Genomic DNA, 13,833 nt, shown 5'->3' with positions numbered 1-13,833 from the left:
ACTTACTATGAATGGAGTTTGCAGGCATAGAATTTGCACTGGGTGAGTCAGTGAGTGGGTAGTGAGTGAAGACCTAGGGCATTACTGTACACTATTGTAGACTTTATAAGCACTGTACACTTAGGCTACACTAAATTCATTGAACAATATTCTCTCTTTAATAAAAAATAACCTTAGCTCACTGTAACTATTTTACTTCATAAGCTTTTGCATTTTTAAAAACTTTTTTAGTCTTTTGTAATAACACTTATCTTAAAACACACATTGTACAGTTGTAAAAAAGTATTTTCATTATATTTTTATTATATAAGCCTTTTTTTCTATGTTTAAATGTTTTAATTTTGACTTTTAAGCATTTTTGTTAAAAACTAAGACATAAGCACACAAATTAGCCTAGGCCTAAACAGGGTCAGAATCATCAATATCGCTGTCTTCCACATCCACATCTCGTCCCACTGGAAGGTTTTCAGGCTCCAAACATAGGTGGAGCTGTCATCTCCTATAATAACAATGCCTTCTTCTGGAATACCTCCTGAAAGACTTGCCTGAGGCTGTTTTACAATTAACTTAAAAAAAAATTATAGTAGTACATCCTAAAATAACAATAAAGAGTATAGTGTAAATACATAAGCTTGTAACATAGTCGTTTATTGTCATTATCCCCAATATTATGTACCATACATATTTGTATGTACTATACTTTTATCTGACTGGCAGCCTAGTGGGTTTGTTTACACCAACATCACCTGCAAACAGGTGAATAACCCATTGTGCTATAATGTTCGATGGCTGTGATGTCACTAGGCAATAGGAATTTTTCAGCTCCCTTATAATCTCATGGGACCATCACCATATATGTGGTATGTCATTGACCAAAATATCATTACACTAACACAAATTAAATATATAAATTAATTTAGCCCTTATTCAAACTGAGGAAATTAAGAGTTTGGAATAAGCTTTATGGCATTACAAAGAGTATTCATCATCTTTGTAGAATTCATCAAAACAGTATAAAGATCTTTTATGAATATGCCTATGTGGCAATTTTTAATAAAAATAATTAGTTGGAGATAAAAAAATAGAAAGGGTTATTAATCATTGTAGATTTCCAACAGGGATCATTTCATACCTAAACCCGGATTTGTATTTTTAAACAAACTGAGGCTACTAAATAAGTATGTTTGAAGTGGGAGGCTAGAGTTCGCTATTTCTCAGAGTTAGAGAAGGAAGTACTTTGAAAACATAAAACATATGTTTTATGGGAAATAAAACACATGTTTTAGAAAAGGAAGATTCCATGTTATCCAGATAATTGACTCTCTTCTAGTAATAATTTTTGTTTGAATATATGAGAACAACAAAGACGCAGGAGTAGAAATAATTTTGCAAACCTTATAAACATCATGGTACATGAATTGGAGGCTAGAATTTTGTAGACAAGACAAAGTATACAACCCATATTTATTGATAAGAAAATTAAATTTAAATGTGGACACTAACTTATTTTTGTCTGCTTAATCTTATATGTTAAATTACCCATTTTAGCCATTTGCACATACAAGGAAATATATCAAGTAATTATTGAGAGGCAAAAACTTCAGGCTTATCTTTGTCTAATAAAACTTCATATGTATAAACTTTATTTGTAGAAATCTATAGATGGGACTTAAAGCCAAAATGGTAATAGATTACTTGAGCAATTTTGAAATTGTTTGTGAGTCACCCACCTGAAATTTTGTAGAACTCCTGTAGTGTTTCCTTAGCTCATTTGAATCCACCTGAAACATATTTATATTTTAATTAATTTTAGCCAAGTTCATCAATTTTTTTCCTCACTTTGGAATTTATAACTATTCCTCTCTGCTGGTTCCTTCCAACCTTAGCTAATAAATACTCTCCATATTTCACATTTTAAAACAAAAAATATTTGGCTTTAGTATTCTTCTTCTTATTGTCCTATTGTTTGCCAAAGTCAAGCTTCTCAAGAGAGTTGCCTTCCTGCCATACTCTATATCCTTCCCTCATATTTATCTTTAACTCGGTGATTTGGTGGCAATTTGGCTTCTTCCCGCTTCTCTAATTTCAGCAAGGCTAACAGTACAAAGCCACCAACGACTTCCTAGTGATCACACCCAGGGTATCCTTTATGGCACTTAGCATCATGTTATGGCACTAATCCTAATTTAAAATGACACATATATTTCTCAGTTCATTTATATAAAATTAGTCTACTGCATTAAATGGTAATCTATCTGAGGACAGGTTTGATTTTGTTTAGCAACTATATTTAGCTAGTGCCTGAAATATACTAAGTGCCCAATAAATATTTGTTAAGTGAATCAATAAAGAAATGAAGAGATGAATAAAACCTTTGAAGCATAAAAAATTTTTTTTGACTTTTTTTTTTTCCCTGTAGCTTTTTCTTTTCAAAGAATCTGTAATGCCACTCTTAGTTTAATTCTTCACTTCCTACTTTTCAATGTTCTTCTTGGATTCTTGGGCTAGTCATTTAAAAGCCAACATTCCCCAGGATTTAGCTCTCTTCTCTTTTCTCTTCATACTTGTTTCCTGGGAAATCTCACTCACATTTAGTTTCAGAGATTACCATATGGGTTAATGCTACCAAATCTCTACTTCCACCTCATATCACTGTCTTGAGCTGTTGATGGGTAAGCAACTGCCCATTGTTTTCTTCGCTTAACAGATTCACTGCAAACCTGAATTCATCATTATTCTTCATTTCCCTTGAGCTGAACTGTGTTCCTCCTCCTGCTTCTGAGTATGCTATGAACATCCTCATGTACACTGCATAGAGGTCCTACACTGCGCAGTCTCCCTCAGCCCTCATCCAACCAGGGGAGGCCTACTTTAGGAAGGAGATGCTAATTCCGATTCTTCTTCCTAAAATTTTCTCATGTCCATTCTCTCCTTTCTGGCACTGCTATCTCTGCCTCTAGTATTGTTCCCCTTGATCCATTCTACAGTGGCAGCCAGATGATCCCTATAAATCAGATCACTTAAAATCTCCATTTATGTCAAATCCTGCAACTTCACATGGTTTTAAGAAAAAAATGCAAGTCCCTTTTCAGAGTTTACCAAGCTCTACTTTCTGTTTCCCACTTACTTCCTGGAGCATCCCAGAACAGAACCGACTTCGTTCAGCAGCCCCTCAAATGCATCAGAGTGATGCCTTTACCCATGCTGTCCTAGAGCTCAGAACATGTTTTTCCTTTTTTCTTATGGAGGTAAAAGGTGCAGATAACTCCAACTCATTCATCAAGATTTAGACTAAGGGTCCTCTCTGTCAGATGGTTTTCTCTGAACCTCATAGCACCCTGGACATGCCTTTTCACAATGTAAAATGCCACCATTTTTCTTTTGTTGGTCTGTCCTAAACATTCTGAGCTATGTAGGAGAGTAAGGTCCATCTCTTTGTCCTTTATTTCCTCAGTTCCTAACACAGTGTCTAACACAGAGTAGGTGTTCAATAAATATGTGACTAGTGATAGATGACTAGAGTTTTCAGACCCAATACTATGCAGCCATAAAGAAGGATGAGTTCATGTCCTTTGCAGGAACATGGATGAAACTGGAAACCATCATTCTCAGCAAGCTGACACAAGAACAGAAAACCAAACACCATATGTTCTCATTCATAAGCAGGTGCTGAACAATAAGAACATGTGGACACAGGGAAGGGAACATCACACACTGGGACCTGGGGAGGAATAATAGTGGGTGGGGGGATTAGGGAGGGATAGCATTAGGAGAAAAACCTAATGTAGATGATGGGGTGATGGATGCAGCAAACCACCACCATGGCATGTGTATATCTATGTAATGAACCTACATGATCTGCACATGTACCCCAGAATTTTAAAGTATAATAAATAATTTAAAAAATAAAAGCAAACAAAAGAATTAATGTGACTTACACATTTCACTTATATGTAATAAGGGATTTTCTAAGTGCTCTTAATGAATCAACCAAAGCATTATAACTTGGGCACATGGAAGTAGCATCTTCTAACAATTATCATTCAGGTGTCCAGAAGTTTTAAACTGCTGCTTGAGCAATGTTAGAGATTGGTTAGTCAACTCCCCAGTTTCTCCCCACACTACTGACTTTTTTGGCTATAATTTTTACCCATATACACATAATAAATTTTACAGAAATATATTAGAAAATATATGACATGCTCATTTAGTGATTTTTACTGTGAAACAAAGTAGCTTACTGAGCCACAGGTAGACGTAGACACAGGTTCAAATAAACAGGCTTACAAATCATGTAACACAAGAGTAAAATCAGTCACTTCCTTCAAAGCTTATATGGGACAGCCAGATATATATCAAGTGCTAGACAGTTAAGTTAAAACGCCACCTCCACCCTACACCCAGGAAGAATGTTCTTAGCACATTTGTCTGTTTACTTTCAAGGTTGTCTATGATACTGTGATTGAGTAAATGTAAATGCAACTAAAACTTGCTACATTAAATGAAATGCCATACAGAGATTCTTAAATCTATCTTGTGTAGAGCAGTAAATAAATTTGGCCTCATTAGCCTTATGAGGATCAGCATGCTTACCGGTAACAATTAGGTACTTATTTTTGAAATGTCACCGCACTTAATTCTCTCTCCCTCTTTTAAGTCTCATCATTATGCCAGCAACATTTCTTCAGGGGAGGCTTACTTTAGGAAGGATGTGCTAATTGCACCTAAATCCTTTTCCAACAGACAGTTTTTGAAGAATATCTACTCAGGTGTTAGTATATTTAGGTAGTATTCACCTCTTCTTTTTCCCTCTTTTGGCTAAATCCATTTATTCTAAAATAAAAAGCAAAATAAACAGGAGTTGCATCACCAGGGCTTCATGACCCCATGCCTCCCTCCTTTCTCTGTCCCATGCTATCAATAAATCAGTTTCCCAGCCCCAAATAATCATTAGAACCTCCTCCCCATGTGCCAGCTCCAACCTCCTCTATGTACGATACAGTGGGTGGCCCTACCCCCGGAATATACAAAATGTTACACAGATATGATATGTACACTGGGGAAGGGGAGCCACCCCCAGCAGCGCATTCCCTCACCTGGTCTACAGTCAGCCCCATTGTCCTGCCTCAGCTGTGTCTCTGAGTAAGAAGATGGAGCCCCCATGAGGGAAAAGTTGCTTTGGTGAGAGTAAGGCCATTAGGGAGGCCACCAGGCTTCCTCCAAATAAATAAACTCTACGAGTCTCTGGCTCTTAAATAACAACAATAATCATCCAGAAATTAAGGACTCAGCCCTGGCCAAGGTGGCAAAGGGTCTGCACTTGTTTGTCTCCCCCCATTACGCAGGGGTCTTATCTTGCTGCTCTAAGGATAACGGGGTGACTGGGAAGGGCTGGTGTGGAACTGGTTGGGGCAAAGCCTCTGGCCCCACTTCTCCAAGCTTTGCTGACAGTGGCCAGCTTTTAGATGATGGTAATCGTCACCTCTTTTCTCAAAAATGGAATGCAGGGGTTTCTGCCCAAGCCTGGGCATCTCCTGGAGGTTCTGCATCTCAGGAAGCAGCTGCATAATCTGCTGTGCAGTGGGATTGTCGAGGGGTAGAACCCTCCCGGGCCGGTACTTGTGCAGGCTCCACTCTGTGAGCGAGGCTCATCTGGCAACGATCACCCAGAGCTGGGGCTCCTGGAGCGGGCTCATCAGCAGGATTCTGGGCAGCTGCCAGGAATTTGCCATGCCACTTGCTGCGGTTGCCCACAAGCCATAACACCAGCTCCTGCAGCTCCAGCAGCTTCACCTTCATCTCCTCATTGTCCTGGGCCAGCCTGCGAATGTACTTCTTCCAGGGCCACAACTTCAGCACTGGCCTCTGGCTCTGGTACAGGGTGATGTACTTTCATGCGGAAGGACAGGGTTCAGACGCTGGGGCCCCTCTGACCGCCCTGCAGCTCCCTCTTCCATGCCCTGGCCTCCCCCTCACTGATGGTGTCTGTCTCTCCAGACAGCTGGATGCGGTGACATTCCAGTTTCTCTACCCGCTCCTTCAGGTCCATCTTCTCTTGCATGAGCTCCATAAAGTGGCTCTGCAGCTTCTCCATGGCCCCCTGCAGGGCCCAGTGGGTCTTCCCACACACAGAATCGCCTCCGGTCCCTGGAGCTAGGGCTGCTGCTTCTGGCTCCTTCTAGGCCAAGGCCACCAGGTGAGCCAGGCACTGGCAGAGCATCCTTTGCTCCTTCAGCTGCCCACATGGCTGTGCCTGCTTCTCCTCGCACTGACTACAGCTGAGTTAAAAAATGCCGCCATGGCCTCCCTACTCTCCAGGTCCTCCAGGATGCTCAGCATGAGCCGAGGTGCCTTCTCCTCCTCCTCCTCACTGTCTAGTGTCCATCTCCTTCCCCATGGGGAGCCAAGAGGCTCAGCTGGGCTGGTAACTGCTGCTTCTGCTGGGTGGCAACTTCCAGGCACTCCTGGGTCTCCTGCCACTCTTGGCAGGCCATCTCAGCACCACTTTGCCCTGAGCTTCCTCCTGCGGCAGCTGGTCTGCAAGCTGGGTCTGCAGCAATAACTGCTTGTGCAGCTCCTCCATTTCGGAGGTGACCTGCTGCAGGTGATCCAGGTGCTGATCTTGCTACTGCTTCAGACTCTTAGCCTTTTGACTCTTCAGCTCTACCACCTCCTTCAGCTCACCCAGCTCCTTCTTGACTTGCTGCTCCAACTGCAGTGTGCTGGTGATCTCCACGTTCTTATTGTTCAGCTTTATGAAGCTGCTCTGCAGCTTGGCCAGCTGCTCCTCGAGCTCGCCGTTCTGGGAGACCACATGGCTGATGGTGGTGAGGTCATTCTGCATGGTCTCCAGGGTTTGCCTGCACACTTCCACCTGCTCCTCCCAGAGCTTGGCCTTCTGCTTCAGCTCCTGCTCCAGCAGCCTCTCTTCCTGCTCTCAGTTCAGATGACCCAAGCCCTCATTTTCTTGCACGTGGGCTTGGAGCTGTCCTTCCAGACCCTCCAGCTCCTTCCACAGGCACTCAGCCTTCACTTATAGCTGCTGCTGCACCTCAGAGGGCCCTGCTGTGGGATCCAGGGGGAGGGGTTCACCCATTTGGCTCCTCAGTTCAGCCAAGTTCATCTCTACCTCCTGTACCTGACTCCTGCTGTGTTCCTTCTCCTCCCTCAAATGTGTGCACCTGCTCTGACATTGGCTGCAACCTCTGCCACCACATGGCGCTCCCTCCTTTCAGATTTTCAGGATACTGATCTTCCAGTGACTCCGTAACCTGCTCCAGGTGTGCTTTAAGCTGTGCCTTCTCCTCTGTGGCCTGTTGTAACTGCTGGTTAGCATCAGGGGGTCACACTGGCTTGAGGACTGTTGAAGCAGGAGCTTGGCCCTCTCCAGCTTCTTTTGCAGGTCCTCCAAGTTGAGGTGGATGCCTGACTTCTCCATCACTAGGACTGAAAGCTTCTCATTTGGTTCTGAGTTCTGCTGCTTCAGATCCTCATTGCTTTTGTTGTTCTTGTATAACTCCAGCGTATCTCTCTTTGTTTAACTCTGTTGTACCTGTCTGCCTTCTTCTGCTGCGTAGAGACAGCAGAGAGAGCCAGCTCCAACTCTCTCACATGCTGCTAGGAATACTGCAGGTGGCTGGTCAGATCCTTTGACTCTCCTTCAAACGGCCTGACAGCATGCTGAGTGTGATACAGGGCTGTCCGTAACTGCTTTCTTGGACATGAGGGTCCCTATGGTCTGAATTTAAACCTGTAACTGCTCCCTTTTGGCTCCCTGCTTTTGGTTGCTTTCTTTCTTTTCTTTTTTCAGCTGATCCAGAATTTCTTGGTTCTGCTGTTTCTCTAGATCTTTCAGGGAAGCAGATGATGCAGGGCCTTCCTCATTGAAAGAATGTAGATTCAGAGGCATGACCATTGAGCTGTTGAGAAAGTTGTCACAGACTCTTGGTCAATGAGAAAGTCTTGGTTTCATCCATGAGATTGGGACCAGCATCAGCATCATGATTGTGAGGTGCTGCCATGCTAGTGAGACTGGCCCTGGGAAAGAGACACCACCTAACATGGTGTCAGGAACAGACAGTTGTAGGGGAGCAGCATGGTCTTTGGGTGTATCCTCAGGTGAGTGGCAACCACCAGAAGTGGTTGCCTCAGGGTGACTGCCATTTTAAAATTTTCTCCTGTTTTGCTCCTGTACCTACACCAGGGTTGTTTCTGTGCTGATATTCTCACACAGCCACAGCCAATTTGCTCTGTCAAGTTTCTTCCAAAATCACAGGGCAGGGAGGGAGGTGGGGCTGGGGCTACATCAGCATGATCCTGGTAACCACTGCTAAACACATTCAGTCATCTGCCAGGAAGCTGTGTGACTGAGCCAGAGGGGACCTAACCAGGGCCACACTAGAATGCAGAATAGGGGTGTGGCCTCAATGCTCTAAGCATGGCCAGGTGGCAGCATGTCCAGAGGGATCATTTTTCTCATATATCTGTACAATGGAATTATGGAATCTCTTGTTAGATTATATTGATTCTTATTTCCTCCAAACTGCACTCTGGCTTTGCCTCTGTCTAAGATGGCATTTATTTGCTTGGTGACTGATTCTTTTGAGTAGACATTGCTACAGCTCTGTTTTGTGAGAAGTTCCATACATAATGCTCCCCCACCCAATACATACCCTCCTGAGAGAACAGGTAACACCACTCGAACAAATGGAGGATCAAATGGAAAGTTATCCTGCTATTCTACAAAGTCTGCAAATCCTAATACTAATAACTTGGTAATTCAGTTTAAGGACAGTTTAATTCTTAATAAGGACAGTAATCCAGTTTAATTCTTCATAAGGACAGTTAGCTCAAGATGATCACTTTTTCCCCAGGCCTGTTAAGAAATACTCCTAACCCAGGAAAAGCTCTTCTTTCTGGTATCAAGAGCCATGGTCCAGAAACACAAATCTAAAAGAATTTCAGCCATTTACCTCCTACATCATCCCCTCCCTGAAATTCTACTTTCCTATTTTTTTGTGTTTTGTTTTTAGTCTTGGTGCTTCATTCATTCCCCAATATGAATCAGTAAAAATGTAGCCATTAGCACCTTCAGTCAATACATACCAGATTCATTCTTTAGAAAGATAATCCAGTTGACAACCACAACAGTTTCTTCAAAGAGAAGTTAAACAAAATACATTCTATGCTTCTTTTTTCTTTTAAGATCTGAAGATCACTGTGAAAAGGACTATCAGGGTCAAACTTCTAAAGTTCAACATGCCAGTCATGTACTGTCATTTATGAGTTCCACTGAATAAACGCTTCCAACAGACCTATTTTATAACTCTGTGATCAGTATATGTCCCTGAGCTCTTTCACAAGTCTACCTGAAGCATACACTGACCCAAACACCACACCACATTTAAATGGCCTTGCCTTTGACTCTTCCTAATTTTCTCTAATATTGCCAAATTTTCTTTTTCAATTCCTTCATCCTCAGACTTTTTTCCACTAATAGGTTCTTCTTGCTTCATCTTGTAGTGATTTAAATCTTATATACCTCCAGCCATCTCTTCTTCTGTTTTCCCATTCTGACCCGTGGGTAATGGTTGATCTAGCATCTCAAACATCCAGGTGCTTAGGAAGGTTAGGTAATCTGTAGAGTTCACATATCAACTACTTCAATTGCTGATAAAGGTAATTGTTGTCCTTAGTACTTCTAGATGTCCCAGAGCTGAACACAGATTTGGGTCATCAGAGTCCACAAACCATATTGACGAAAAAGATGGATAGGATTTTTGGAATCTCCAAGAGGCTCAACCCATCATGGGACACTCCTGGCCTCATGATGGTTTGTCCACAGGAGATTTGGCAAGGTGTAAATGTTCAGGAGATTGCCTCTGTCCCCAGCCCACCCACCACTGCCAACTCTGCCTGCAAGGCTGAGCATGGGGTTCCACTGAAGCTCTTTGTGAGCTTGTGCCACGCTGCACACCGCGACCAGTATTCACTTCTGATAAACAATATATAGAAACTTTATAATTTTACACAGGACAGATGGAAGAAATGTTTTCAAGCAATACTACCTGCAACAGTTAAAATGCCAATTAGATAATCATTCAAGGAAATAAAATCCTTGAACTGAGATTACCATTCATTCACTCCTTCAAACATTTCTTGAGTGTACTCTGAGTTCCTAGGATAGATAAAGAAGTGAATCGAATATGGTCACTACTCTCAAGAAACTTAAACTCAGGTAAGAAAGAGAGATACATTGACAAATAGGAGATAAGAGGGAAAAGCGAAGTGTGTGGATATCCATTCATTGAGTTAATTCCCTTAACAATCAACTGTGTATTTTCTTCACGCCAGACCGTGAGCTAGGTGTCTTATTAAATAAATCTTCATTATAGGTTTATGAGGTGGGTACTGAGATAGCCAGGTGGGAGTGGGTTGCTGCAGAAACTTCAACCAGCCTGCCTATTGAGGTGGAGCTTTGGAAAGTTCACGACATTTGCAGTGGGGAGAAGCCTGGCCCCTCCTCTTCCTGTGTGGAATCTGGAATTAGAACAGTGGGTGGGAAGCTCCCTAGCAAGGGCTCCAGCCTTGCGGAGGATCCCCGTATCTGCCCCCGCCCCCCACCCCACTTTTAAACTTTCCACCCAGTAAAACCCTGCTTCACTCACCTTTCAAACTGTCTGTGAGCCTAAATTTTTATTGCCATGGGTCAGACAAGGACACCATCTTTAGGTGAACTAAGGAAAAGTCCTGCAACCGTCCAAGTATTCCCATTTTAGGGGATGAAAAAGATTGTATTCAATGAAAGGGTAAGTTTAGTTTCTTCAAGTTAACACTATTAGAAAATTTCCGAAGTGAAATTTGACCCTGGTCTGTTTGTTTCTACTGCTTCATAATTAGCCTAATCAATATTTAATAAAATTAAATAATAGAATTATGAGTAAAGTGTATGAAACACAAAGAAGGGAATGGTTCATTTTCTTCAGATTGGTTTATAAAAAGCAGTTGAGAGGATTAAGCACCAAAAGCATTTGATTATGAAGGAAGGTGTAACTGACATTGCAGCTAGAAGACACCGAGGATTTCCGATTGGTGTTTTGTGATTGGTCGGTTTAGCAAAGTGTTGTGGATATGTCTCTTATCTAAATAAACTTGACTGTCATTTCTAACTCAATTTCTGCTATCTATAAAGGAAATTACATACAAGAGACATTTTGTTAGACTTTGTTTCAAAATTCTATTCTCTTTGTAGCACTGCTTTCAGGAGGAAGATTTTATAAATAAGTGTTGTGAAAAACTAGTAAGCTCTCCTGGTGTCTAGTGTGACTGTTAGCATCTCAATCTGTTGTCTGTTACTTGTTTGTTTTCCCTGGGCAGTTAATAGTTCCATCCTCCAGTTATGGTGCATTTATTTAATACATAAATAAAGTAAGTAGATGTATCTACCTAGCAACTGTAGGTATTTAATAAATGTTTCTTGAATGAATGAATGAATGAATGAATGATTCAGTGGTGTATACCAATGGTAGCATAGATAACTAAATAGATAACTCAATATGCATAGTCTTCTTACCAAAATGTAATCAAATTTCAAAGGCAGCAGCTACTTACTCTGAATTAAAGAAACCATTAAATTTCTTTTGAACAAACAAAGCAATTATTTCCTGCTCTGTATTTGTAGCTTATGATAATGCATTTTAAATAGAGCCCATTGAGTATGTTTTTTGCTGATTATTTTTCTTGGTTTTAACACTTCATTGTGTGCAAAGGCCTCTTAGAAAATTGAAAATAAAAGTCTCCCTTTACTGATTTTGTCATTTTCCATTTGTCAAACATTGATTTTCTCCCCCCTGTGAGTCTAATGGAGGTTGAAATTAGTGTTCCTTTTTTTGTTGTTGTTTACTTCTTATTTGTACACCATCATCACCATTCATCAAGCTGTCAGGGAGCTCTGGCTCTGGGGATGGTGCTGGTGAGTTAACTAATGCTCTAATGTCCACACAAAGAATATTTTGAATAGACTTCTGCTACAGCCTTGGCTTTTGCCTTTAGTATTTCTTTGTAGGAATGAGTTCAATAGAGAAAACACGTTCTAGAAAATAACAATTTTTTAAGGAAGAAAAAATATCAAAACTATTTCTTTCAGCTTTTTGATAATTTAAGATCTTCTGAAGATGCAACAGAAAATATTAAGATTAAGCAACCTGACTATCTTCACTAAAATTCTGCATGAACCTAAGATGCTATATATGCACTCAGTCTGCCCTTCCCATTGTGACATTGCAGGACATACTCTGTGCAGCTCCTGCTGAGCCTTGGGGGAAGGATGGCACACTGGCCACAGTTGGAAAGGAAGAATCCTTCTAGTTAGCTGGGGAAGGGCTTTGGGGTGGTGGTTATAAGACTTGGGTTTGTGCTTGTGAAAACATATTTTTCTATTTCTTAGATTGATTGGATTGACAATAGAATTCCTTCCACATTGAGAATAAATCCAGGAGAAGAGAATTTCTCCTAAGGGTAAGAATGCTAAGTTCTTAGGAAGGGCACTGCATTTGATCATGGGAAATTGCATGTGACAAATTTGGAAATCAAAGAATAAAAAGAAGGTAGACCCATACATGCCATATTCATTAAAAAACAAAACACCAGTGGAAGCGTTCTATATACTTGTGATTTGCCCATATCTGTGAGGGGTGTGGCTACCTCTCTGTGGCTTGGCTGTATTGATGGAGATATGGATGGCTCGTTGCTCTCTCATTCTCTTACAACACTGAATAATAGTATATTTTGCAATGGTGGACATCTTCTGTGCTGTCCACTAGACACATGGTTGTTGAGTGCTGGAAATATGAACAATGTGGCTGAGAAACCTGAATTTTTAATGTTATTTAATTGTAATTAATTCAACTTTAAATTTGAATAGACATATTTGCCTAGTGGTCACCATATTGGACAGTGTGGTGAATCTACATTGATTAACATGGTCATGACCATACAACAGCCACAAAATAAGTGAAAAAATCCTCCACATCACTAATCACCAGAGAAATACAAATCAAAACTCATATAAATCAGAATGGCTATTACTAAAAAGTCAAAGTAACAGCTGATGCTGACAAAGGCTGCAGAGAAAAGGGAGCACTTATAAACTGTTGGTGGGAGTGTAAATTAGTTCAGCCACTATGGAAAACCACTTGGAGATTTCTCAAAAACCTTAAAACAGAACTACCATTTGACCCAGCAATCCCATTACTAGGTACATATCCAAAAGAAGACAAATCTTTGTAGCAAAAAGACACATGCGCATGTCCACTGCAGCATTATTCACAATTGCGAAGACATGAAATCATTCTAGGTACCTATCAATGGTAGACTGTATAAAGAAAATGTGGCACATATATACCATGGAATGAGATCATGTCCTTTGCAAGCACATGGATGCAGCTGGAGCCCCTTATCCTAAGCAAATTAATGCAGGAACAGAAAAACAAATACAGCATGTTTTCACTTGAAAGTGAAATATTGGGTATTTATGGACATAAAGATCAGAACAATAGAAACTGGGGATTACTAGAGGGAGAAGTAAGGCAAGGAGGAAGTGGGGAAGAGTTGAAAAACTAATTTTTGGGCACTGTGTCCAGTACCTGGATCAAACCTCAGCATCACCCAAGATAACCAGGTAATAAACCTGTATGTGTATCCCCTGAATCTAAAAAAAAAAAAAAAAAAAAAAATTGGAAAAAAAAAAAGGGTCATGAAAGCTTTGCTTTTTAAGTTAGGCTTTTCCAAAGTGCCCAAGCCTAAAACCCTGTGCTTGATTACTCTACTACGTGC

At 41.0% G+C, this 13,833-nt stretch overlaps 1 protein-coding gene and 2 pseudogenes across 1 annotated transcript in view; all 3 read right to left on the bottom strand.

Annotated features, from left to right (window-relative positions):
- The window catches only part of CNGB3 (cyclic nucleotide gated channel subunit beta 3), a 147,871-nt gene that overhangs the window by 68,493 nt on the left and 65,545 nt on the right, over positions 1 to 13,833 (bottom strand). Inside the window, exon 7 of the mRNA XM_003940502.4 lies at positions 1,731 to 1,781. Coding sequence (XP_003940551.1) covers positions 1,731 to 1,781 — 51 coding nt within the window. The remainder of the gene's footprint in view (positions 1 to 1,730; positions 1,782 to 13,833) is intronic.
- Positions 5,462 to 8,306, bottom strand: LOC104653288 (golgin subfamily A member 2-like; annotated as a pseudogene).
- On the bottom strand, positions 8,432 to 12,802 carry LOC104653289 (ubiquitin-conjugating enzyme E2 Q2-like; annotated as a pseudogene).

This window comes from Saimiri boliviensis, chromosome 15, assembly GCF_048565385.1.
Source record: "Saimiri boliviensis isolate mSaiBol1 chromosome 15, mSaiBol1.pri, whole genome shotgun sequence".
NCBI classification, from domain to species: Eukaryota; Metazoa; Chordata; class Mammalia; order Primates; family Cebidae; genus Saimiri; species Saimiri boliviensis.
This window is presented reverse-complemented; position numbering and strand designations above follow the sequence as displayed.